Source organism: Andrographis paniculata, unplaced genomic scaffold (assembly GCF_009805555.1).
Source record: "Andrographis paniculata isolate CXL003 unplaced genomic scaffold, ASM980555v1 Contig80END, whole genome shotgun sequence".
NCBI lineage: Eukaryota > Viridiplantae > Streptophyta > Magnoliopsida > Lamiales > Acanthaceae > Andrographis > Andrographis paniculata.
In genome coordinates, this window is record NW_026137618.1 from 3,116,018 (window position 1) to 3,143,858 (window position 27,841).

Genomic DNA, 27,841 nt, shown 5'->3' on the forward strand with positions numbered 1-27,841 from the left:
TTTTGGTCCTATTATAAACAATTTTTATCAATTTTGGTCTTATCGTTAAAAAACTAACGGAAATTGCTGACGTGGACATGACGAAGGTGACGTGGCAGTTGACCTGGAAAGTACACGGTCATGTACAATTATACACGGCCATGTTGTTACATGATCATGTATATTTTAGTGTATAATTATAAATGACCACAGTTATTACACGGCTATATATATTCGAGTATCCCATAATTCTTGGGAAAATTGCAAAAACTATCCACACGTATATCTTATTATCACTTTTGTCATGTATTTATCTCGCTCGCAAAATATATCCACATGTTTGCAAAAGTCGCTATTTCTATCATTTGGCCGTGTGTGGCCGCGTGGTATGAATGTCATGCGCGGCAAAGGACAAAAATAACGAATTTTGTAAACATTTTGCCAGGTAGATAAATTAAGGACAAAAGAACAAAAGAACAAAAGTAATAATAGGGTATAAATATTTGCAATTTTCTCCATAATTCCTCATAACTCATCCAATGCTTGTACTCGATCTTTTTTCTTGAAAAAGGGCACCGTTACTTCAGTCTCATCAAACTCTGCTTCTCCATATGCCACACACAAAAGAAATGTTACTCAGAACAATCAAGAAAAAAAAGAAAAAAATTAGAAAAGGTGAGTTTTCATAATTTATAATTACCTTGTGGTTTTGAGTTATCATCAACCATTTGATATCCCTTTCCTTTTCCATCCATAACATAAACTCGAAGGCTATCGTTTCCCATGCTCTGTTGTTCCTCCCACATTTCCTTCGCCGAATGGATGAGAGAGTCATTGCATTCCTCGAGCATAATCGATTCTAGTGTTGGTATGTCTCCGATGCCCCAAGGGATCTCTTCCAACAATGGAAATGTTTTCATCTTTAGCCGTTCAAGAATCGGGAAATGGCTCTGATCAGCGCTCCAGCAGACTAGTCCATAGGCATGGCTGATATACAGTTCTTTCAAGTGAAGAAATTCGCCTTCCACTGGGTTCCAGTTAGTCACATGGTAGCTATAACCAATCTTTAAACTTTCCAGGCGCGGCAATGAACCAATAATTGGCATATCTTCCGGTCTTGTAACATCCAAAGACAGCCGCTTAAGCGAATTAGGAATCGCTCGGATTTTATGCAAACTCCACACACACAATGATTCAAGTTCTTGCAGCTGCCTCAGATCAAATGACTCACCTTCAAAGTAATCAATCTCTAGATCCTTCACATTTGGGATTCGAGCAAGGATGTTGTCGGTACATTTGAATGCAAATCCAGCGGATAGGATCTGAAGGTTTTTCAGGATCGGAATATTATGACTAGCAGTAGCTGTAGCTGTAGGATCTGGTAAATAACCACTAGGCTTGCATATAAGATGCCTAAGTTGCGGCATTTCCCAAATCTCCGGTGGTAAGATTGTTCGACCAGTAATAACTCCAATTATTAGAGTTTGAAGATTCCAAAGCAAGTGCTGCGACCTCGGCGAGATCAATTTCTTGCCAAAAAAATAGCAGATTGTAGCATAGTGCACTTCTGTAGGTAGCAAGATTTCTCTGTGGTAAACACCATTGATTAAGTCACCCATCAGCCTCACCAATCTTGGTCTTGCAATATGTGAATATGCCGGCTTACAAGCATCGCAATAAAGAGGATTAAACTCCGACCATTGCGAGAAAACATGAAAAGTTTTCAACAATTTTTCAGCAACTGCGCCATTTATTTCTTCACTACAAATGAAGCAGCAAGCGTCAGTATGATAGTGTGATCTGATACGTTGTACTTTTGGTGATCGAATGAAATTTTCACTTGCAGACTCTGTTAAACAAAGATCTCGTAAAAGGTCATGAACACCACATTTCTCGATACTCCTTATGAATATCAGGTTTCTATCAAGGAGACCTTTCACGTATTCACTTGCAATATCTTCCAGACTTTTTTGACTTGTCGGTTTTATGAATCCCTCAGCAATCCACAATTTGATTAGATTGTTTACATCAATCCGATCATCTTCGGGGAAAAAACGCATATATAAAAAACATGGCTTCAAATGGATGGGCAAGCTTCTATAACTCAAAGATAATATTTTAAAACAATGCTCATCATCTCCCATACTAGCTAGTGAGCTGATGTTCTTTGTGATATTCTCCCAATATTTTGCATTCTTGTCGGACTTTGCAAGTAATCGACCAATAACTACAATCGCTAAAGGAAGCCCTCTACAACTTTTGGCAATATCTTTTGCAAGATTCTCTAAATCGTCGTAAGGACAACCTATTTGTGAAAAGGCATTTTGGCAAAATAATTCCCAACTCGTATGCTCATCAAGAAATGTAAGCGGGTAAGGATCGCAAGAGCCCAGAGAAGTTGCTAAGTCTTTGAGTCTAGTAGTAAACATAATTCGACTTCCATTCTCATTGTCCGGAAAAAACTTTCTTAGCTCATCCCAAGCACCACTGCCCCACATGTCATCCATAACAATCAAATACCTTCTACCAAATAACTTTTGGTAGAATTTATTTCCCAACTCATCTAAACTTTCACGTTTATGTCCATATTCAACCTTTTCTTGAAGACCAATTCTAAGGATCTGCTCCACACTATATTCTTGAGATATTGAAAACCATATTCGTAAATCGAAGTGGTCAACAACAAAAGAATCATCAAAGGCACATTTAGCCAAAGTAGTCTTACCGATCCCTCCCATACCAACAACCGGGATGATTTGGATGTTCGATTTACCTCTTATGAGCTTGTCCCTGATCCTACTCACATGCTTATCAATTCCCACCACAACATTGCTGGCATGTTCCGAAGCATCCGATGAACCAACAATCGAAACTGAAGCACTAGCACTGGATTGTTCTTGAACTCGATCATCCTGCCTTATTTCCTCCATCATCGGCAACGATTTTTTGGTGGTACAAAGGTTTTGGATCAGTCCCTCCATATCTTCACAGAAATCTGAGAAAGCTGCATCAGTTGTTTCTTCTTGATGTCTCAAATGGAGTAAATTGACTACATGGAAGTTGATGGTATCTTCTGCTTCAAAGGCAGCCTTAGCCATTTGCCTCCACAAGCCTTGCAGCTCATCAGGAATCACCCTTTCCGAATGAAGCTCAACAAATTTCAACAAGAATTGGACATTTTCTTGGAGCTTTTCGACTTGTTTCATGTCTGCACGAGGGAGATTAAACTGGGCACGATAATGGAGATTTTCGAGGATGTTGGTAAGAGAAACCAAGGATGCATAAGCTGCAACAGCCATGTTTCTGGAGACCCTTGAATTGCGATTAATTAAGAAATTGTAGAGGCAGCCACTTAAGATCTATTGAAACATACAGGATAATCCTGAAGATCACAGATGAAGAGCAGGGCTACATGAATTAACAACTGGTTCAGATCTATTATTAGATATTTTGGAAGAGTTTGCTGAGAAGAAGGAAAAAGGAAGCCGACAACTTTATGTGTAGCATGTGGTCCTCATAACCCACAAAGTCTTTGGGGTTGTTTGATATTTATTTTTTACTTTAAATTAAAATTTGATTTCTCATTAAGAAATTACGTTGAAATCGTTTCTATTCAAATTTTTAATAATATTCTCAAACTTAAAATTCAACTTCTAAATCTATGTTAAACACATTTGGCTTTTTGAATTTTAAGAGAAACACAAATAAACTAAGGCGTTATATATCTTTAACATGCTAATACAAGCAATCCGGATAAGAAATACAAAGCTTGTCTTAACTATGCGGTAATTTCATTTGTGATTTTTTTTTTTAAAAAAATAATAATTAATATTTTTGTTCTTCACATATAAATATTTGATGGATTTTAATTTTATAGAAAGGTGGAAATTAGTGGTATGTTTGAATGGTGGGATGAGAAATCCATTGATAGATATAAGAAAGTGGTCAATGCATTGTTGTCTAAAAGTCAATGGCTTGACAATATTCAGAAATGAAAGAATGTTATCGACGTGGACAACGATGGTGTTGAAGTTGAAGTGCAAGAAAACTAATGGATGAAGAAACTATATATATTGGAGGAAGAAGTTAAAAGGATGAAACGTCAGAACAACAAACCTCAGCCAGTGCATGTTGGCTATGTTAAACAACATAGCGGTTTAATATTACTTAACATGGGGGTTATTACGCTCATTTTTCTAGTGTTCGGGTTTATGGCAATAGTCAACACTATCTCACCTACCATATTGGCTATTCCCAAAGGGTAATATTAATGATAATGCGTTGCATGTTCCAGGTGTCGGATTGTTGCTGTTATATCGTCAGTTAAAATGTTAGTGTATTGCGCCGGTGTATTGTGTTGTTGTAATACTTGTTGCTTGAAATTTAGCTTTGGGTCGTTATTGGAAGGGGCGTTGCAAGTTAAATGTAATGGATTGAATTGTTCTAGTGTGTGAACTTTGGCTTTGCTTGTTATTGTTTGAAGAAATATTGTAGTAGTAATATATTTCACTTCTTTATGTTTGATCGTGATCAATTCGTTTGTATGGAACTTGACTAGCCAATTGGAGCAGCTTGTGTATAAGTGAACCTGTAATTGTGTATGATTGAGTAGGTTTTGTGTAATTGAATAGCTTATATATAGAGGCACCAATGCATGGAGTCAGTGGTGTGTAATGATAGGTGTGTAATGATACAATTAGAGTACGAATGAACCTATGCAAAAATATAAAATAAGCAGAGCCACAATTAGGCAACAACTGATGAACCTATGTTCATTGCCAAGAAAAAATTAAATTTACTTAAAAGCACATCACATAAACAAATGCCAACACCTAGATCCCAAAATATTTCAACTTGCATATCATATTGAAACACTTACAATCCATCACATTCCCCATGAAAACATAACTCCCAAGAGTTTTCAAACATATTGATTCACAAGATCAAATGCAAATTAAGGTCAGTAAAATTTTATTAGGCGCATGAAGTCTCTGCTTCTTCTTTTTGGTGGGTTTATCTTGTTTTGTTGGATTGGTTCTCTTTTTAGCATTTTAGGTACCTCATATTGTTGTTTTTTATATTGGCTGGATGTCTGGTTCGATTGGTACCACAACTGTTGTGCTGCCACCATCTACTCTATTGGAAACACAAGATTGAAGGTTGGATAAACTGATGAATGTGTTTCCTCCTTTAACAATAACATGTGTGCGAATGGTGTTGCACGCCGAAGGCATCTACAAATAAATAGAGTTTAGTAAGTACAATGAGTTGTAATAAAAATTGCATGTAATGAAAATCAAAATGTACTTTAATTGAATCCATTCTTTTTCCATGCATTAGTGCAGGTTTTTGCTTTTGAACGAGCAATAATGGTGGCCTAGAAACATAAAAAATAGACCAGACAATTAACTTGTGAAATGAAAGTTACTGTAAGTTGAATACATTGTTACCTGAGTTGATGCTATTTTCTTCCTTGGACTAGTGCATGATCTTGTTGTTGATGGAGCATCACCAATATCTTGTAAACATTGAAACAAAAAAGGAAATTTATCAAGTGAAATGGAATTGAATATAAGTTCTGCGAAGCATACATTTGTGAGATTTTCCAACTCCCTAGGCATTGGCTGAGAGGATGTCACAAAGCACCGTGTGTTCTGGACATCTCCTCTCATATACTCATTTTGAGCACTTTCCACTGGCTTACTATTAGAAGGTCGTTTTGGGCAAGTTTTGTAGTTATGTCCAAAACTTTGTCAGGTTTTGCACTTGATTTTTCTAGGTGCACCCTTAAGTCTATATGGACTTTTAAATTTTAGAGGGGGTTTATTGGGTTCCCTGTGTCTCATGGTTATTGGCCTCATAACACTTTTCTTTTGAACCGGTGGGATAGAAGCTTCCCTGGTTGTTTTTCCCCATAAATCAGGTCCATTCAAAGGTAGGATTGGATAAGCATAAGACTTTTTGTATGTAGACACAAAATAGCATTTGTGGAGATACGTCAATGGATCTTCTCCTCTATACCAAATTGCGGATACTGCATGCTTACATGGGATGCCTATTAAGTCCCATTTTTTGCAACTACATGTTCTTTCCCTCACATTAAATGTATGTTGGTCAAAAGATCCAATAATCTGAAAATTCCAAATATTATTTCTCATTGGAATGAATTCAGAAGCCACTTCTATATTTTTTTCATTATTTTCATTATTTTCGGACAGAGTGGATCATCCCATTTTTCAGCTTTCTCCCAATTCAACTGCATCTTCACCATAAAAAAGTTTTGAATCTTCTCTAACATGGAAATAATTGGCTTATCTCTCGCTTCCATAATAAAACTGTTGAAAGACTTACACATATTTTTAAGAAGCATGTCGCATCTAAGATACACACCGTGTGACCTAGACCAATGATCCGGACTCTTATTTGCTAACCAATTAAACACATATTTTCTGAAACCTTTTTCATTTCCTTCATTCGTTGTTGAAACTCGGAAATTGCAGTAGCTTTAGTTGTTGTGCCTATATGCCCATCACGTTTTATGTTTGTATACAAATGTCTCAAACAAAAACGATTCTCAGCCTAGGGCATAATGGATTGGAAAGCAGGAATCAATCTCTTCTGCTTATCACTCATAAGCGTCCAATTATGTCCATCTTCAATATCCAAATCCCTCTTCAACCGCTCCAAAAACCACAACCAACTGTCCATGTTCTCAATCTCAATCACAGCGTATGCTATAGAAAAAATATTTTTGTTCGAATCAATACCCGTATCACTTAACAACTGTACTCTAAAGCTATCCTTAAGCAAACATCCATCAACACCTACAACCGGCTTGCATCCTTCAAGAAACTCTTTCTTGTATACAGAAAAACAAATATATCATTTGAAACCTTTGCAATTCAGATTCTTTATCATCTATAAGTTTCAAAGAGTGAAAAGTGTCTGCATCACATCTCTCAATCTCACTACAGTAATCCCACAACAAACCATACTGCTCCACATTAGACTTGTGCAACAAGTCTAAAGCTTTGCTCCTAGCTCTATATGCCTTTTGACATTGAGAACTTACACCTTAATGTTCTACATATTTCATCCCCAAACGCTCCAAGATCGAACTTCAGATTCTCCTTTAACTTTTTCATAAATTTTTTTCCAATCCAAGAAGACTTAATACTTGTGTTATCATAAGTTCATCCACATTTTCTATGAATTTCATTCATGCTACGCAATTGCCATGCTTCATCACCCTGCACCTTGGACACGAGCACAAACCACCCACACCTCTGTTTCTTGCATGTAGCTCTCAACCTATTCTTGTCAATCTCTGGAAATTTCACACCCATCCCCCCTCCTAAAACAATGGCTTTCAATGGCAAACTTAGCCTCAGCCCTCGACTTAAACAACAACCCAAATTTCAGCTACAAATTTTCAACAGCTGTGTTTGAATTATTTATTTCAAACTGGGTTGTCCTCTCATTTCACTTCAATCACTTTCCATTCCACTATTTAACTTAATATCACTATCCATGACACCTGTCTCACCATCTTCCTTTTGTAAAGTGTTCAAAATATCTTCAGAAATTGTGGAATCATCCACAATAAATTTTCCTTTCATCTTACCTTCTATGTCAACCCCACTCTCTAACTCAAATTTATTATCTGAATCACCAAAAATCAGATTGTTTTCTTCTATTTCACCTTCCACACAATCACCAGCCCGAGGAACTTCACCACCTAAATCCTCTATTCCACTAATTACATTAGACTGAGGATCTTAGCTAAGCGCGATATCCAGATATTCCAAGTATATTTCGAGTTCATAATTATCTGGAATATGTTTTGCCATCCACAAAATATCCCTATCACTTTCCAAACACTTGCATTGTCTATCAAAGTTGTTACCGTACTTCATCCAATATCTAACACTATTTGCTTCTTTATATCCTAATTGCTCTGAATATCCCAACATTTCCAACATACTTACTTTATCCATATCAACAAAATCAAAATAGTCATATTCTCCCCCTAAATATTCTCTATGGGGTTTATGCCTCATCACCCCCACCAAAATAAATTTTCAAGGGAGCAGAATTATCTTCATTGAACATCGCCCCTACATTTGAGTAATGCTAAGTGTTTAACATAATGTAGTATATTTATTCAAACAAATAGGACAAAAGAACATAAATCAACACCTAACCACAATCTCATTTACTGGACGTAATTCACTTTCTAACACATGTTATCAAAATTTCATTTAGTGTGTCGAACTAACACAATATTATCCCCTCAAAAAAACCTAAATTCCTAATGTAATTTCTTCCCCTCTCAAAAAACCCGATCTGCGCTCACCCCGTCCAGCCACGTCGCGCGCACCATCAGACGCCGCACTAACGCCACTGCCAGCACCCAACATTTACAGCCACGCCGCCACCCAATGCCTCCGAGTTCGCCTGTCGCTTGCCCAAAGAAACAGAGAGAGAGAGAGAGAGTGAAGGAGAGGAAAATAGCTTCATTACTATACGAGGGTATTTTTAACTTAGTATATATAAGGTTTTGTATAAAAAAATGGTAGTCTGGGTTCGCGGGAAATGCAACAGTGGTGAAGTGCTAATAGAATGGAGATTTTTTTTGCAATATTTTCAAAATTACAAGTTGATTTTATAGAATTGTAGGACTAGGGAATTTTTGGCAAATTTGAAAAACCAAAAAGGAATTTTAAACTATTTTTCCTTTTAGTTTTTAAAAAAGCAGAAAGCATAAAGAAGAAAGAAGGAGATGGATGAGAATGTAAGACCGATGAATAAAACACAGAAAGCTACTAAAGGGTGAAAAGGTATTTTAGTCATTTCGCTTACTCTTTATTATGAATTTGGAAATGAAATCGCAATATAGGCGTGTAAACTTCAATTCCGCTATATACTTTAGTAACGGCTGGGTATTCTGTGCAAGTTTAATATAACACAGGTCGGGAAATGAAAGTTTCTGATCTCGGGGGTTTTTCGTGCAAATTTTGAAAATCAAACAAATAACATAAAACAAAATCAAACAAATAACATAAACCAATAACATTATAAATATTTTATAGGATCAATCACTTACTGTTATTTGAAAATATTTATTACTCTCTCCGTGATTGAAATTATGTTTATTTGACTGAGCACGAGTTTTAAAAAAACTAGATAAAAATAATTTTTTTTATCGTCAATAACCTTTTATGACAACCAAAACATAAAAGCGAGTATAAATTTGAATAATAGGACTAGCTATTTTCTTAAACGCAAGTACACATTAAAAATTTGATAATAAAGGAAAAATGAAGAAAAATCAATTATGATGCATTAAAGTGTCTTAATTTTGATTTCACCCCGGGCTTATCGAGAGTCAAGATTGGGCTGGCTCCCATAGTTCAAAGGTATTTTGTAGAAAATTACTTAGATTGACATTTTTGTATAGGTCATCCATTAATTGCTTGACCTAGCTACAAACAAGATGTTAAAAGCTCCAAGCTTTTATATAGAGGAAACTATACTATAGATTCAGTCGCAATGTCTTTTAGGAAAAACAACAAATTATGGAAGTAGAGCACTAAGTCTAATAGTTCTATTGGTGAAGTATTACTGTCTTTACTATTTTTGTATTTTTAATATTTTACCCTTTCTCAATTCATCGTCAGTTGCCTCGGGGATTGGTAAACTTGTGTATTGCATAGACAACATGAACTTGTCAATTTTGGGCTGATTGTTTTCGTAAAAATGATTGAGTTTGTGCAAGGGGATATTCTCTAGAATGCACAGCTTCTATTTGCAACTCTCATCACTGACCTAGTCATGAAAAATAACAATATTATGCCACAAATCAAATGTGATGTCATTCTCCTCAATCAACTTTTCCATGCTTTACAATAACTTAAAGAATGTTCATACTCTGTTTGAAGAGAACCTTGTACGACATCTAAGAGAACATATTTGAAGGCTACAACACAACGTTCAAGAATACAATTCTGGTATGATGTCTATGAAATGGCAATCGGATTAATGTCAATTTTAGTGCGACTCAAACTAGCTGGCTTGAAACCCTTAGCACCGCCCTGTCAAGGTGGAAGCTGCGGGCAGTGCATAAGAAGCTACGGGGAAGAGAGGTGGGACGAAAGACAAACACCTCAACATGCAAAAACTTCATCCATAAAAAAAGATGCGTAAATAGCCATGAAAATGGTTGAGAGTCCAATCTCAGAGATAGAGCTTAGTCTCTCTATAGTCGGGATTCAATCCTTTGCTTTCATTTCCACTAGCTTCTCTATCTGATACAAACCAAAAAAAAATTAATATATATTTAATATTTTACACATTTGTACTTTATATTTATAAAGTAAAATTGTAAAAATAAGGCATGTTTATTGTGTTATTTATATGTATATAAATTAGTAAAAAGGGCCCAACAAATTTAGGCCCTTGGCGCATACACCGGGCCTTACTATTGATTGGGACACTTCTCATATGTGAGTGACTTATCATCCCCAAAAATCACAAAAAATCATCTTCACCATCATCCACCCTCAGTGGCCGAACTAGGATCAAATTAGAGAGGGGACTATTTTTTTAAACTAATAAAATACTTTCTCCGTCTCGAAATAATAAGGACATTTGAGTTCGGCTCGGAATTTAAGAAATAATAATATTATTAAAATAAAGATAAAATAGATAGTAAAAAACTAAAATATCATTAATAGTGTATTTGTGTATAAAGTAATGATATTTATATAAAAATAATAAAAAATATAAATAATTTTATTATGATATGATTATTTATAAAAATGAAATTATTATTTTAAGACATAAAAAAAATAAATTATTATTTTAAGATGAAAGAAATATATTTTATGTCTATTTATTGTCATCTAATTTTATCTTTCTAATTTTTATATTTTAAAAATATTACAAAATAACAATTAAAATAGTATTATTTACTATATATTGCAAAAATTCATTTTTAGATTTTTATAAAATAAAAAATAGTAATACATATTTATTAAAAAAAATTATAAATAGAATTATTATTTATTCCAATCATTTTTTCTATGCTTTTATACGCATATATTAAAAATATATAAAAATAAGTAAATAAATTAAAGAAGGTGGGGTTCCGTGGGGCAAAGGGGGCTGCGGCCCACCCTTGTCCTTAATAGATCCGCCCTTATCCACACTTGAAGGTAATTAAAGTATCGAGCCTTTTTGGCACTATCCCAAGGAAAAAGACAGGAAAAAGGAAAAAAAGAGGTAAATATAACTTGCAAATATCCCAAAAATCAAACAAATATTAACATATAAGACATAGTCTCACAAATTTTCATATTATGTCATCAAAATCTCTTAGGCTAGAAGATTATAAGATTTGGAATACATAATCAGTCAATCCTGGATATAAAAGATCGGAAAGTAAAGAAGAAATCAACCAAGCAAAGTGAAAGCTGACCTAATAGACTCAACGTTGCTGGCATGCGGCGGGTTTCCTGCAAATGTTCTTGGCGCCTTTTTCTTTCTTTATTCCTTTTTTAAACCTGACCTAATAGACTAGTAGGGCTTAAATAGAGCAATTTTAATTTTAAATTTTCCGCAAATCTTGAATTTTGTTTGGATCATGATACTAGAGCAATTTTAATTTTAAATTTTCCGCCTTTCTAACAAAATTATTGATATGCTCATATAATTAATCATAGCAAGATATTGGCTAGCGTTTTTTGATAAATGATTTTTTGTGTGTTATCGAAGTTAAAAATATAAAATATAATATTTTAAGTTTAACATTTTAATGATTTTTTCACTTTTTACAATTAATATTTTAACTTTTTTGACTTCCGTACAAAATATTATATATTTTCTTTATTATTATTTTTGTGAAATCGAAATTGAAAAATAGTATTCGAAGAACATAGCCAATCAGAACACCAATAAAAATTAAAAGTATTAACATGCATCTAAATCAGTATTCTTTATGTCGTAATGTCGATAATCTAATATTTTGAGACATTTGCATAGTATAACATTCAAAATATGTATATATAAAGATCCATCATTATTATATACAGATGTTACTAAATTGATATTAAAAAATTAATGACAAACACCATTTATACAAAAATAAATTGTTTGGGTACTATACATTTATGATATTCGTGTCATCTAAATATTTATGACTACTCGAAATTACTAACTACTCACCTTCTTGTAATTATTTTATTTTTTTTTCTATATTAAAAATTCGTAAAATCGAGAGAGTGTATACGTCATTATCATTCTTGCAAAATCGGCCCATTGGAAATAGAAAAAGTAGTCAGATTTTCAATCCACCCTCTACTCTCTCTCTCTCTCTATTCATCTCTTGTAGAATACACAACCTAGGCGGTAACGGAGCGGAGAAACCATGGCCAGAGGACAGCGAAAAAGCAACAAGAAGCTGAAATCGTGAGTTTTTTATTTTATTACTTCATTTATTCTAACAATTGTAGGTTGACAATGTGGAGTGAATTTTTTTTTTTTTTTTTTTCTTCAGCATGATTTGAAATGGTCTTATCCTATGCCACAGAAAAGGTTTTTCCTTCTTTAAGAGAAAATTGTTTGAATACTAGAAATGGGGCTTGCCCAGTAGTATCTGAAGTGATGAGATCTAATTTAATTATTCGTAAAAGTCGCAATGTATGACTGTTTTCATTGTCTATTTTTAAATTCATGCGCTCTAGGCGGTTTTAAATTTGTTATTGTTTAGTCGCAACATAGATTTTTTTGTTGTTGTTTGGCGATACCGATATTATTTTTAGCTGATAAATCTCTAAAATGTGTGTTTGCTTTCTTTTTTTTTTGCCGATAAATCCCCATCTTTTGCCATCTTCTCCGTTTCATCGGGTTGTTATTCACAAATTTTTCTGGTTCATATGTGCTACGTCATATGCTTTAGTCTTGTGGATTAATGGTTCAAAATTTACTAGGCAATTTTGTTATTACTTGTCCTATGTTTCTTCACTTATGTAAGGATGTAATTGTAAAGTTGTTTTATGTTGTGACCCCGTCCTTCCTTAACCAAATGTAAACATTCTATTTTTCTCTACACTCATTTTTCTTCACATCTATTTGAACATAATAAACTTTGACAATTGTAATTTTCCTCCTACCTCCCTTCCCTCGCCTTCCCTCACCTCTATACCAAACACACACACTTATAATTATCTCAACATTTCTGAAGTCACAAAAATTCCGCCTTAGCGGAACGGAAGTGATAAGATAGCTTGAAGTGTATAACCCTTTATTCTCAATTACATTGTATTCATGTAATTTACATATGTTAATTCCTTTCAAAAAAAGTTTCGAGTTTATCCAAGTTATCCTCTGCTCGCAGTTCATTCGAAGAAAAGCCTAATAACAAAAGAGTTGTAAGCACATCAACAGAGCAGGAGCAGGAGCCAGACTTTTATCTTCCTTCAGATGTTCTAGTATTCATATTCACTCTTCTGAGCTTCAGAGACACTTCTCGGGCTGCTGGTGTCTGCAGGCGATGGCGAGCTGCTGCAGCCACTGTCCAAAATTTGGGCACGCCACCGTTTCTTCTGCATCTCCCAAGAAATGGTTACCAGCGATATAAATTTTTTGATATTTCTTTGAGCCGGTCAGATAGCCTTAGCTTGCCAATATGCCGAAGAGGTAAACTCTACTATGTCCGGGATCGTTGGATGCTGTTTTTCAAGGCGAGCATGCAAGCATTGACATTATTCTGCCCTTACACACATGAGTCGGTCCAACTGCCTAGGCTGTCTGCGGAGTTCAAAGGAGCTGCTTTCTCAGGATTTCCAAAATCATCAGACTGTGTAGTATGTGCTATAAATATATCAGAGCACACACATGCTACCATCTCCTCTTGTCGCCCCGGTGATGATACATGGACGACGGTCACCTATCAATCCCAGCACCCATTCCACAGTTGCATTTGGAGCTGTGTTGTGGCGTGCAATGGCCGTTTCTTTTGCATGAGCCCCTCAGGCCACGTGGGAGTATATGATCCAATGCGAAGAACGTGGACAGTCTTCAATGGTGACCATTATCACTTGGTAGAGGGTATTTTGCTCCATAAAAGGAGGTGGTTCATGGCAGAGCACAGCGGGGACATATTTCTTGTTCGGACCTGTGTTATTGATCGCGTAACAATATATAAGTTAGATCAAACGGAATTCACTTGGTTGAAGGTGACAGATTTTGGCGGGCTGACGATTTTTGTGAGCCCTAAAGGTTCATACATCAAGGGTAACATGCCCGGACAGATGAGAGACTGCATCTATTTCTCAGAAGACAAATCCTTCACAAGGTATTCTCTACACCATCGAAGATACTTTAGCGACTGTTTCATTCGCCCCAAGGATACCGATGAAGCTGTTTGGATTGACGCACCTGAGGATATTTCTGTTCTTGAGGGATCTCGTAGCCAGCAAGCAAGTAAGAAGTAGTTGTAATTTTGTCATTGGAATTTAAGGAGCTTACACTGTAAGCTCGTTAGGGTTTTTATTAATTCTTGTTGGTCGACCTACTGATCTGATTATACATTTGATGCTTGGTTAAGGGTATCTTCCCTGCTTAACAAATGTTGTTTTGCTATCATTTAAAATTGCATAAGCGCCAAAAGTATTTACCAAACCCCTCACCCATTATTTGTTATTGTTTTGTCACAAATAAGAGGATTTTATGTGTATTAAAATTCATTATTAGAAATATTTTATACAACTATATATATTAAACTAGATTTGAAGCGGATCCAACATTTATGTTCATCTATCAATTTAACTTATTTTTTTAAGTATAAGTAAAAATAATTATTATCTAATAAAATTAACTATAAATTAAAACTAACATAATTAAATAGTATTATTAAGATTAAAAAATTATAAATTATGAAATTTAAAATGTGTTTAAAGTGTATACTTATATTTTTTAAAAGAAAATGACAAATAAGGTGGGAAGGACAAAAATAAAAATAGTGAAAAAAAATAAGTATGACCAAAAAAGTATTATTTTTAATGCAATATTTGAAATTTGTAAAAGTGTGTACATTTATAGCATAGTGTAACATCAACTTACTTGACACCGTAAGGTACCAGTGCAGTCTCTATGTAATGTAATTTTTAATATAAAATTTGAAATTTGTGAACAGTCTCCTTGTGTGTCATAGAGGGTCATCAACTTAAATACCCGTTAGTAACTTACCAGCCCTTTTACTATCGTAAAATCACCATTTTAAGAAAAGAAATAAAAATATTGCACTACAAAAAAAAATTAGTATATTTGTAACGGAATTCCGTCCCTAATGATCACGTAGCTAACATAATTTCATTATTAATTCCATTTTTAATATTATTAGTAACGGAAAAAGTGAATTTAAAGACGAAAAAATCTCGTTATAAAAATGATATTTTCTTGTAGTATTTGTTTCTGAAAAAATTGCAATAAATATTTCGTACATATGACCAATTACATTTCTTATTATTTAATTGATACCCTAACAAAATATATCTCATATGTGTCACTGTTTTGCGATTTTTATTCTCTGGCCGTGTGTCAAGTTCACGACGGATACAATCTCACACGCGTGAAGTGGGGAGAAAAAAAATCGCGAAAAAAGTGACACATGTGACATATTTTATTTGTTTTTATGGCAAAATATATTCTATATGTATCAATTATTTTTATAATTTTTGTCCTCTAGCCGTATGTCAAGCTCATAATGGTGTCGATGCTAGTGGGATAGCTCTACGGAGGGAGAATATCACAAAAAAGTGACAGTTGTAAGATATAAATATAGGTAACTATTTCCGTAGAATTTAACTTTTTAAAAAATAATTACATAATAATATTATTACACTTGTGTAACTTTATATTTTTTTAAAAAATATATATATATAATTATATTATAATTATTATTCAATGCTATTAAATGTTCATCATGTCAACTTAACTATCTACGTTAAAAGTATTTATTTTTGCTTGTTTTTATGCATTAACTACATAAATATTATTAGTTATAAATGTATCTATTAACAATATACACATATTTATTTAGTATACCATCTTGAATTTTTAACAATAGTTTCATCAATTTATCATCAATTATTTTAATTTTTATCATTTTTTTTTTCAAAAATTAATTCACACAAAATTTCAAAGTTAAAAATATATTAGAATATATTGTAACTATAAAGAGTTAAATATTATGTTACATTAATATCTGCAATAAATAAAAGTAATGTATATTAATTAAATTAATTAAAATTAAATAAAATTATCTATATTATAACTGTAAATATTAATTTTTTTATATAAAAATAACTATGGGATTGAAATTTTGTGAATATTTCGGTATCTATGTTGTGATTTTAAATAATAATTAATAGTTACAATAATTATCAAATTACAATATAAGTAAAAAATAAATATATTGAACGGTAATAAAAAGCTTGCGGTTGTTTTCATTACTTATGTCATTACTTTAAAAAGTCACGGAAATTATGCCCTGACAATATTGTAGTAATTTCAAATGTTACAAATATTTTTATTATTTGTGCCGTAACTCAAATTAGTTACGAAAAAATTTCGTGACAAAATTTGTAACCAAATAGCCAAAAGAAAGGAATAGAATATCTTCGAAAATTTTTTTACATAAGTCGCTATCTTAAATAGTTATGAAAAATTACATGTAAATTTTTCTGGAAATATTCACAGAGAGACATACACACAAATGCATACACATACATTCTTCTCTTTCTTCCCCTCCCTGCTGAGGTCGCTGCCATCGTCGGAATCCTCCTCCCCTCAACACCGACAGCCTTCGTCTCTTCCCCCAACCCGCTCCAAACACTCCTTTTCCTCTTCGTTCCCCTTTCTTCTTTCTTTTTCGTTACTATTGAAAAATAATTAGTGGCTGGACAGTGAATTAATCCTCTAAAAGAAACCCTAAAGACTAAAGATCATACCCAAAATTGCAAACCCTAACCTCAATCAATCTGATTACTCAAAACCACAAAACATATTAATTCAAAAGAAAGAAACTAAAATCAAGAGATAGAAAGAGATATATATATCCCAAACCAGACCGCCTCGGAAGGAGATGTTCCGAACGAGCACCAAAACCGCCGCCACAACGGCCAGAAAATAGGCAACGAAAGAAATGGGTAAAGCCCACTGATCGCCTTCTTTTTTTTTTTTTTTTTTTTGTTTGTTTTTTTCCTGATTATAATTATTACTGAAATGAGCAGAGACGAGATTATTGGAATGAAATAGAAAAGATTCACAATTATTCTTCTACAAATTTGTTGTGATCCATCTCGAATTTGGGGGAGAGGGGTTCTCAGGCTCACCTCAGTCAATTGATTTCATGGATAGGTTTCGTATCTCTCCCCATGAGCATCCTCCATTCCTCTTTCTTCTCCTTTCTTCTTCTTTCACCCCACGAAAACAAAAGTTTGACATCTAATTATCCCAAAAAAACTTATATTTCCAATGTAATTTCTTCCCCTCTCCAAAGACATGGGCGCTCACCCAGACCAGCCAATCCACGCGCTCAACATTTACAGCCGCGCCGCCGCCCAACGCCTCCGACTTCGCCGGTGGCTTGCCTAGAGAAAAAGCTATATAGAGAGAGAGTGAAGGAGAGGAAAATAGTTTTATTACTATCTGAGGGGTATTTTTAACTTCACATAGTATATATAAGTTTTTATATAAAAAATCATAGTCTGGGTGCTTGAAATGAAAATCCGTTAAGTCCCAACGGAAATGGAATTTTTTCGGAATATTTTCGAAATCACAAGTTGGTTTTATACAATTTTAGAACAAGGGAAATTCAAAAAATTCGAAAAAGCAGAAAAGAATTTTATATTATTTTGCCTTTTGATTTTTAAAAAACAAGAAAGCATAGAGAAGAAAGAAGGAGAAGGATGAGAATGGGATACCGATGAAGAAGACACAGAAAGCTATTGGGATACCGATGAAGAAGACACAGAAAGCTATTAAAGGGTGAAAAGGTATTTTAGTAATTTCGGCTACTCTTTATTATGAATTTGGAAAAGAAATCGCAATATAGGCTTGTAAACATCAATTTTGTTAAGTGCTAACTGCGGGGATTCTGCACAAGTTTAATATAAGACAGGTGGGCTTTTGGTTATATTTTATGCTATTTTTCCATAATTAAAAGTCAAATAAAAAAACTTAAAACAAAATCAAACAAATAACATTATAAATTTTTTTTAGGATCAACCACTATTATTGTTATTTGAAAATATTTATTACTCTCTCTGCAATAGAAACTTATGCTTAATTGATCGGACACGAGTTCTAAAAACATAGGTAGAAATGTATATATATATTTTTTTGCTTTTTATAGTAAAGAAAAGTAGAAAAATTAGTATTTTTTTACTAAATAAGAAAACAATAATAATTTTTTATTACAACCAAAAAAACAAAAGCGATTATAAATTTGGATGACAAAAGGAGTATTATTTTTTTAAATGCAATGGATAATAAAGGAAGAATTAAGAAAAATCAATTATGATGGATTTAAGGGTCTTAATTTTGATTTTACCCGGGCTTATCAAGAGTCAAGATTGGAGGCTGACTCTTATAGTTCAAAAATATTTTATAAAACCAAATATAAATATAAATTTACTAAATCTAAAACTGAATATGTAAAATATGTAACATGCCCTCTCAAACTAAGTGAGATAAAAAAATTAACTTGAGTTTGATAAAAAAGTTGAATATAGATGCAAAAAAACGCAAATAAAAATAACAGTTGACTCTCCACCGAAGCCGAAAATAGTTGACTCTCCACCGAAGTCGAAAATGACATGACTCTCTACCGGAGCCAAAAACGGCATGACTCTCCACAAGAGCCGAAAATGACATGACTCTCCGCCGGAGCTGAAAACAGTTGACTCTCTACCAAAGCAAAAAATGTCATAACTCTCTACCAGAGCCGAAAACGACATGACTCTCCACCGAAGCCGTAAATGAAAAGACTCTAAATGGAATTAGAGTCAAACGCAGACAGATAGCACACAAAAAAGATCGCAGACATCGGACAAAACACAAACAGCAACAGATCGCAAACATTGGACATACTGCAGAAAATATCGCAAATATCGGATATATTGCAGAACAGATCGAAAATATCGAACATATCACATAACAGAAAGCAGACACCAGACAGATCATAGAACAAATTGCAAAATAGATCGCAGACTTCGGACAGATCTCAGACAAATTTTAGAGACAAAGTAGATTGCACGCAGGCAACAGAAAAACAACAGACAAATGACAGATCGCAAATAGATTTCAGATCGCACGTAGGCAACAAACATAGAACAGACAGATGACAGATATCAGATAGATTTCATATCGTACGCAAAAAACACATGACACATATAGTAGACAGATTTGCAAAAAAATAGACTTGCAAAGGCATAATCTCAAAATCACAAGACTTCCAGATAGACTTCACGTTGAATGTACCTGGAGAAACGAGAGTTAGAAAGCTATGTCTAGTTCAGGAGAAAAATATGCTCTGATACCAAGTTAGAATATTTTTTTTGGGGGGGGGGGGCGGAGAATAAAGAAGTTGTATTATTGATCATCAAAATAAAGGTTCTATATATAGACAAAACAAAACAGACTCGATAGATTCAAATCTAAGTAATCTCTCTATGGATATGACCAAATCTTAATATAAATCTATTAAATCTAAAACTGAATAATTAAAATTTCTCAATACAAAAAACTGTTCAAAGTTCCAAGCTTCTAATCTACTATAATTTAAGTGGCAATGTCTTTTAGGAAAAGCAACAAATTATGGAAGTACAACACTAATTTTAAGAGTTCTATTGGTGAAGTATTATTGTGTTACTATTTTGGCAAAATTGCTTATATCCCCCCTGTGATTTGGAAAGTCGCCGCCGTTTCCCCCTATACTTAAAAAATGGCGTAGTACCCCTTTGTGTTTTCAAAAACTTTGCGTCTAACCCTCCAACAACAAAAGTTAACGGAAGGTGGAATACACGCACGGAGTAAGCGAGTAGACTTGCTGTTGCTTATCTTAAACTACCCAAATTTCCTAATTTACCCTTCCACTCCCATTAAGTACAACAATTCTCTATCAATCGTTCTAACACAACCAAAGCAAACCCAGAACACCCCGAATCCTCTCCTCAACGTTGGTCAACCACTGATTTTCGATTTCCAAGAAGGTGTTTGCAAAATAAAAGTGATGTTTTCATTTCCACCTTCTTCCTTGGCTTTGTTTCACTTAATTTTTTTTTCATGTGTTTTTCACATTAGAATATGTCCACCCCACCCTCAAACACTATCTAACAGCAATTAGACAAAAAAAAAAAAAATCAATTAACATAATTAATTAATTTCGTAATTGGACGTAATATGAGAAAAATGCCGAAAAACCCTAGCCCTAACACAAAAGTTATTCAAAATCGATCGAACTCGGTGACTTACAAGAATTTGGGTTCGTTGCTACCCTTTTCTATGAAAAATCGATGAACTTTTTTATGAGAATCCCGCCGTTGGATCAGTGTTCAAACCTGTAATCGATTTTCTCGTGGGTGGAAGAAGAACTTCGAGTCGGGCATAGCGATGGTGGAGAGGTGTGGGTGGAGAGGGATAGGAGAGAAGCGAGGGAGAGAGAAGTGATGAAGGAGTGTTAAGTGAGTTATTTAAAGGAAGGGTATAACAGTCCATTACAGAAGATATTTAACGTCGTTAGGTCAAACTGATCAAATGGAAGAGTGTGCGAGGTTTTTGAAAACACAAGGGAGTACTACGCCGTTTTTAAAGTAAAGGGGAAAACGGCGCCGAGTTTCCAAACCACAGAGGGGATATAAGCAGTTTTGCCTACTATTTTTGTGCTTTTAATGTTTTACCCTTTCTCAATTCATCGTCAGTTGCCTCGGGATTGGTAAACTTGTGTATTGCATAGACAACGTAAACTTGTCAATTTTGGGCTGATTGTTTTCATAAAAATGATGGAGTTTGTGCAAGGGGATATTTTCTAGAATGCACGGCTTCTATTTGCATCCCTCATCATTGACTGATCTCATTCTCCTTGAATCAACTTTTCATTGCTTTACAATGACCTAAACAATGGTCCTACTCTCTTTGAAGAGAACCTTGTACGACATCTAAGAGAAAATATTTGAAGGCTACAACACTAAGTTCAAAAATACAGTTCAGGTATGATGTCTATGAAATGGCAATCGGATTAATGCGATGGCCGCCCTAGATTTTTTATGGACACAAGCAAAAATATAAAGAAGAGTCCACTTTTTAATATAAAAATAGCAATGTTTTATTACTTAATTTAATTATTAATAGTATTTTTTAAAACTAATTTGAGTATGTTTGATTTTGCTTTCAAACAATTTTTTATTCAATCTACATTGTTCTTAATACAAATGTACATCCTCCATCCACCAAAGAGAGTGAGCACGGTTTCGTTGGATTGAAGGATTTTTTATAAAATATCATATTAAAATATTATTTAAATTCAATTTCAAATAAAAAATAAAATCTGAATACAAACTAAAAAAATTAATATATATTTAATATTTTACACATTTGTACAATATTTGTTTTATATTTATAAAGTAAAATTGTAAAATCAAGGCATGTTTATTACGTTATTTATATGTATGTAAATTAGTAAAGAGGGCCCAACAAATTTGGGCCCTTGGGCGCATACACTGGGCCTTCTTGTTGATTGGCACACTTCTGATATGTGACGGATCTATAATCCTCAAAAATGATGAAAAATCATCTTCATCATCAACCACTTTGAAGATGATTAAAGTATCCAAGCCTCTTTGGCACTATCCCAAAGGGGAAAAAAACAAAGAAGAAAAAAGAAAAAGAGAGGTAAAGTAAAACTTGCAAATATCCGAAAAATCAAACAAATATTAGCTAGCATATAAAACATAGTAGCACAAATCTTCATATTATGTCGTCAAAATCTCTTAGGCTAGAAGATTATAAGATTTGGAATACATAATCAGTCAATCCTGGATATAAAAGATCGAAAAGCAAAGAAGAAATCAACCTAGCGAAGTGAAACCTGACCTAATAGACTCAACTTTGCTGGCATGCGGCGGGTTTTCTGCAAATATCCTTGGGACCTTTCCCTTTCTTTATTCCTTTTGGAATTTTGTTTTTCCTTAGTAGGGCTTAAACAGTGACAATATTTGCTATCCCAATCAACTAATAAATCTTGAATATTGTTTTGATCATGACACTAGAGCAATTTTAATTTTAAATTTTAGGTCTTTCTAACAAAATTCTTGATATGCTCAAATAATTAATCATTGAAAGATAATGGCTCCGTTCACGCAGTGTTTTTGGATAAATGATTATTTTTGTACGGTATGGAGAATTGTGTTAAAAAAATATAAAATATATTTTTTTAAATTGAATATTTAACTTTTTGTAATGATTTTTCGACTTTTTACAATGAATATTTTGAATTTTTATTTCCGTATAAAATATTATATTTATTATTATTATTTTTGGAGAATCGCAATTGAAAAATACTATTCGAAGAACATAGCCAATCAAAACACCAATAAAAATTAAAAGTATTAATATGCATCTACATCACTCTTCATGTCCTAATATTGATAATCTAATATTTTTGACAATTGCATAGTATGACATTCAAAATATGTATATATAAAGATCCATCATTAGTATATAAAGATTTTACTGAATTGATATTAAAAAATTAATGACAAACACCGTTTAAACAAAAAATAGTTTTGGGAAGTATACATTTTATGATAATCGTGTCATCTAAATATTTATGACTACTCGAAATTACTAACTATTCACCTTGTAATTATTTTTATTTTTTTTTCTATATTAAAAATTCGTAAAATCGAGAGAGTGGATACGTCATTACCATTCTTGCAAAATCGGTCCATTGGAAAGAGGAAAGTAGTCAGATTTCCAATCGACCCTCTAGTCTCTCTCTTCATCTCTGGCAGAATACACAACATAGGCGGTAGCGGAGCGAAGAAACCATGGCCAGAGGACAAAGAAAAAGCAACAAGAAGCTGAAATTGTGAATTTTTTATTTTATTATTTCGTTTATTCCAACAATTATAGGTTGATAATATGGAGTGGTTTTTTTCTTTTTTATTTTTTTTTTCTTTTTTTTGGCATGATTTGAAATGGTCTTCTCCTTCTTTAAGAGAAAATGGTTTGAATACTTGAAATGGGGCTTGCCCAGTTGTATTTGAAGTGATGAGATCTAATTAAATTATTCGTAAAAGTCGGAAAGTAGGATTGTTTTCATTGTCTATTTTTAAATTCAAGCGCTCTAGGTGGTTTTAAATTTGTATTGTTTAGTTACACACAACAAATTAAACATCAATTCTCCTTGGTTGTTGTTTTTGTTGTTGTTTGGCGATACCAATATTATTTTTAGCTCATAAATCTCTAAAATGTGTGTTTGGTTTAATTTTTTTTTTCTTGCGGATAAATCCCCACCTTTCAACATCTTCTCCGTTTCATCGGGTTGTTATTCACATCATATGCTTTAGTCTTGTGGGTTAATGGTTCAAAATTTACTATGCAATTTTGTTCTTACTTGTCCTATGTTTTTATATATGTTGTGAACCCGCCCCAACCCCCCCCCCCCCCCACCAAATGTAAACTTTCTATTTTTCTCTACCACTCATTTTTCTTCACATCTATTTGAACATAATAAACTTTGACAATGGAATTGTCCTTCTATCTCCCTTCCCTCGCCTTCCCTCACCTCTATACCAAACATTTCTGAAGTTACAAAATTTCCTGCTTAGCGAAATGAAACTGATAAGATAACTTGAAGTGTATAACCCTTTATTCTCAATTACATTGTATTCATGTAAGTTACATATGTTAATTTCTTTAAATAAAGTTTCGAATTTATCAAGTTATCCTCTGCTCGCAGTTCATTCGAAGAAAAGCGTAATAAGAAAAGAATTTTAAGCACATCAACAGAGCAGGACCAGGAGCTAGACTTTTATCTTCCTACAGATGTTCTAGTATTGATATTTACTCTCCTGAGCTTCAGAGACACTTCTCGGGCTGCTGGAGTCTGCAGGCGATGGCGAGCTGCTGCAGCCACTGTCCAAAATTTGGGCAAGCCACCGCTTCTTTTGCATCTCCCAAGATATGGTTACCAGCGATATAAATTTTTCGATCTTTCTTTGAGCCGGTCAGATAGCCTTAGCTTGCCAATATGCCGAAGAGGTAAACTCTACTATGTCCGGGATCGTTGGATGCTGTTTTTCAAGGCCAGCATGCAAACATTGACATTATTCTGCCCTTACACACGAGAGTCAGTCCAACTACCTCGATTGTCTGAGGAGTTCAAAGGAGCTGCTTTCTCAGGACTTCCAAAATCACCAGACTGTGTAGTATTTGCTATAACTATATCAGAGCACACACATGCTACCATCTCATCTTGTCGCCCCGGTGATGATACATGGACGACGGTCACCTATCAATCCCAGCACCCATTCCACAGTTGCATTTGGAGCTGTGTTGTGGCGTGCAATGGCTGTTTCTATTGCATGAGCCCCTCAGGACACGTGGGAGTATATGATCCAATGCAAAGAACTTGGACAGTCTTCAATGGTGACCATGATCACTTGGTAGAGGGTATTTCGCTCCATAAAAGGAGGTGGTTCACTGCAGAGCACAGCGGGGACATCTTTCTTGTTCGGACCTGTGTTATTGATGGCTTAACAATATATAAGTTAGATCAAACGGAATTCAATTGGTTGAAGGTGACAGATTTTGGTGGGCTGACGATTTTTGTGAGCCCTAAAGGTTCATACATCAAGGATAACATGCCGGGACGGATGAGAGACTGCATCTTTTTCTCAGAAGACAAATACTTCACAAGGTATTCTCTACACCATGGAAGATACTTTAGCGACTGTTTCATTCGCCCCAAGGATACCGATGAAGCTGTTTGGATTGATGCACCGGAGGACAATTCTGTTCTTGAGGGATCTCGTAGCCAGCAAGCAAGTAAGAAGTAGTTGTAATTTTGTCATTGGAATTTAAGGAGCTTACACTGTAAGCTCGTTAGGGTTTTATTAATTCTTGGTGGTCGACCTACTGATCTGATTATACATTTGATGCTTGGTTAACTTGGTTAAGGGTATCTTCCCTGCTTAACAGATGTTGTTTTGATATCATTTAAAATTGCATAATCGGCCAAAAGTATTTACCAAACCCTCACCCATTAATTGTTATTGTTTTGTGACAAATAAGAGGATTTTATGTGTATTAAAATTCATTATTAGAATATTCTGTAGAACTATATATATTAAACTAGATCTGATGCAGATACAACATTTCTCTTCATTGAGTTAGGCCATAAGTTTTCATTGGGTTTTCATTATCTAGTCCATTTTTTAAAAACTTTGTAGAACCAGGACATGTTTCATTGTCAAAATGTACTAGATAATGAAAACCGAACTAAAAATATGAATTTCCAGTCAGCATATAGCTCATTTATTAGGAAATTAAACTGTTCAAGAATAACGTGTTTACTATTTAGTTCGTCAAGACTACTACATCTTGTTCGAAAAAATATATATTCAAAGAGATAACTACTTATCCTATATAGAATTGATTCTTGTTCCGTAGTCATGGTCGTTTTCTTTTTCAGGTTGGAGATTGTTAGTGTATTGGGTGAATATGAGAGAAGAGGATAAAATGTTTGTCTCACATAGAAAAATCAAACAAACTCCACCTACCTTAAGTATATTTTGGTCCCAAATAATGATAAATGAATAAATTGTGGTATGAATTAGATTTGGCCCATATTTGGCCTTGGGCTAGCCCATATATAAAGTCAAATATGAGTCTTGGGGGTTGGGGGCAGTGGGTGCAAATTTGGTAGGAGTGATTATTTCATCGAGTCATTCAAATACCAAAAACCGTGCATTCATGATTTTAATAATTAATTTTCTCCACAGATTTTTTCTTCCTTAGTTCCTTTTGTTGAAAAACCGTGAGGAAAAATCTTGTTCCGATAAAACTCCCTTCAAAAATTTAATTTATTATGGATAATAATGAAATAAAAAAAAAAAAAAAAACAACTTTATTGGGACGATGAAAGTATTATTTAATTTATTAACATTTGTCTGTAAACATAAACTCCAGGTTTGGTAAAATCTCAAACAAAATAGATCCGTTGTGATTACGGAAAAACAATAGACATGCGTAATAAAACAAAATTACAGAAATTAGACTTCATGGTCATGAGAAAACTTGTCAGTAAATAAAATGTAATAACACACTGGCAATAGTCCATCAAAGAATGCCGCATTCCTGATACATATAAAAGAACAGATATTATTACCATACAATAACTCGCTCGAAGCAATGTTCGTAACATATTGTGCATGAAATCCGAAGCAATTGTTAAACTTAGAGTTGTAGTAAACTAACAGATTGTTTGGCAGCTCGTCGGCCGGGGTTGGTGCCTACCCTGATGTCTGTCTCCTCTCGTATTTTGTTAAAAATTTGCGCAAATGATTCTGCTGAGCTCGGATAATTTTCTTCCCATTCTCCAAACTGAGGACCCTTTTCCGATTTGCCACCTGCATCAGGCTGGAAAATATATAAGGATATACAGGAGAATAGAATCTGGCAATTGTCGAAGATACCCAACATCACGGCTATTGGAAACTCCCGTTTACGGATATATAATTAATGACTGCATTTTCGTAACAGTTCGAACTTTTTAGGTGAGACAGTCATTTTGCATCCGACAATGACCACCAATTAGAATGCATAAAAAAGTTGTCAAGAACTGAACCTAAACTAGAAGCAGCAGAGCTGATGCTGTGAGCATATGCCAACTGCCTGTCTCGATCTCTCCTCAGCACTGCTCCCACCAGCCTCTCCCAGTTGTCGTAGTTCGTCGACATTAATTGATTCAAGAGAACTTTTGGTTTTCCCTTGGGATTGAAACTCTGTAAAATTCTAAATATTTCCTCAATAGTCGATTCAATTAGGTAACTTTGTTTTGAGGGAAGAGGACTTGCCCAAGTCGTCTATAAAGGTAGATTTTCAGTACAGTCTAAATTGACCGTTTCTACGAGAGGGCTACATACCTAATTAATTAATTTATTGTTTGCGTCATTTGCAGATGAATTGGTATTATTTTGAAATATATATATATTTAATAAAAATAATCAATGAAGACTTTATTTGACGTGATTCATCTAGATGCTATTGGTATGAAGTTGATTAGCAAGTATTGAATTATGTGGAATTGTAAAAAAATAATTTAGTACGTGAACTAATCCCAAAATGAATCAGGCTGTTCTAATTAGTGTATACAAGATTAAAATTAAAAATAACGATATTAATTACTAGAGCATATCAAACGTTGTGAATCAATCTCCCAATTTCTATAAAGTTCCGAAATTCTCTCTCGGATCAACCGATCAGAAAACATCAGTCGACACAGATGAAAGATGATTACATTTAAGTAGATAAGGTCCGTGCTGGTTAATTGCATTGTATGCAGATATTGTGTCTTTTATATTAATATTTTTGGCAAATAGGGAATGAAAAATTACAGTGTTTTTTTGGGCTGGTTTGAGAAATTTTACTGTGGAGTTACTATTGATCGGCATTGTGGCACGGATCCATGGCTAGGGAGACACACTCTTGCTATCTATCCTCGTTGATTTTCGCCGACAACATATGTTTTCTCTCTTATGTTTACAGACATATTTGCACGGCTGTATAAAACTGC

General features: G+C 34.1%; 3 protein-coding genes across 4 annotated transcripts; 2 read left to right on the forward strand and 1 right to left on the reverse strand.

The window, feature by feature from the left end:
• Positions 1 to 397: 397 nt before the first annotated feature.
• On the reverse strand, positions 398 to 3,471 carry LOC127240824 (putative late blight resistance protein homolog R1A-10). 2 transcript variants are annotated; one of them, XM_051259639.1, is made up of 2 exons: positions 680 to 3,471; positions 398 to 578 (listed from the first exon to the last, which is right to left on the reverse strand). In XM_051259639.1, exons 1-2 carry the CDS (start codon positions 3,276 to 3,278, stop codon positions 505 to 507), a joined length of 2,673 nt encoding a protein of 890 aa, XP_051115596.1. In that variant the 5' UTR covers positions 3,279 to 3,471; the 3' UTR covers positions 398 to 504. The 2 variants fall into 2 exon arrangements, with proteins under 2 accessions (XP_051115596.1, XP_051115595.1); XM_051259638.1 differs by having other exon boundaries at positions 398 to 584.
• Positions 3,472 to 12,406: 8,935 nt separating this feature from the next.
• On the forward strand, positions 12,407 to 14,474 carry LOC127240967 (F-box/kelch-repeat protein At1g57790-like). The gene is made up of 2 exons (XM_051259840.1): positions 12,407 to 12,447; positions 13,376 to 14,474. The coding sequence occupies exons 1-2, from the start codon at positions 12,407 to 12,409 to the stop codon at positions 14,472 to 14,474; spliced, it is 1,140 nt and encodes a 379-aa protein (XP_051115797.1).
• Positions 14,475 to 23,028: 8,554 nt separating this feature from the next.
• Positions 23,029 to 25,278, forward strand: LOC127241079 (F-box/kelch-repeat protein At1g57790-like). Its single transcript, XM_051259969.1, has 2 exons — positions 23,029 to 23,131; positions 24,005 to 25,278. The coding sequence occupies exons 1-2, from the start codon at positions 23,091 to 23,093 to the stop codon at positions 25,101 to 25,103; spliced, it is 1,140 nt and encodes a 379-aa protein (XP_051115926.1). The 5' UTR covers positions 23,029 to 23,090; the 3' UTR covers positions 25,104 to 25,278.
• The last annotated feature ends 2,563 nt before the right edge of the window (positions 25,279 to 27,841 follow it).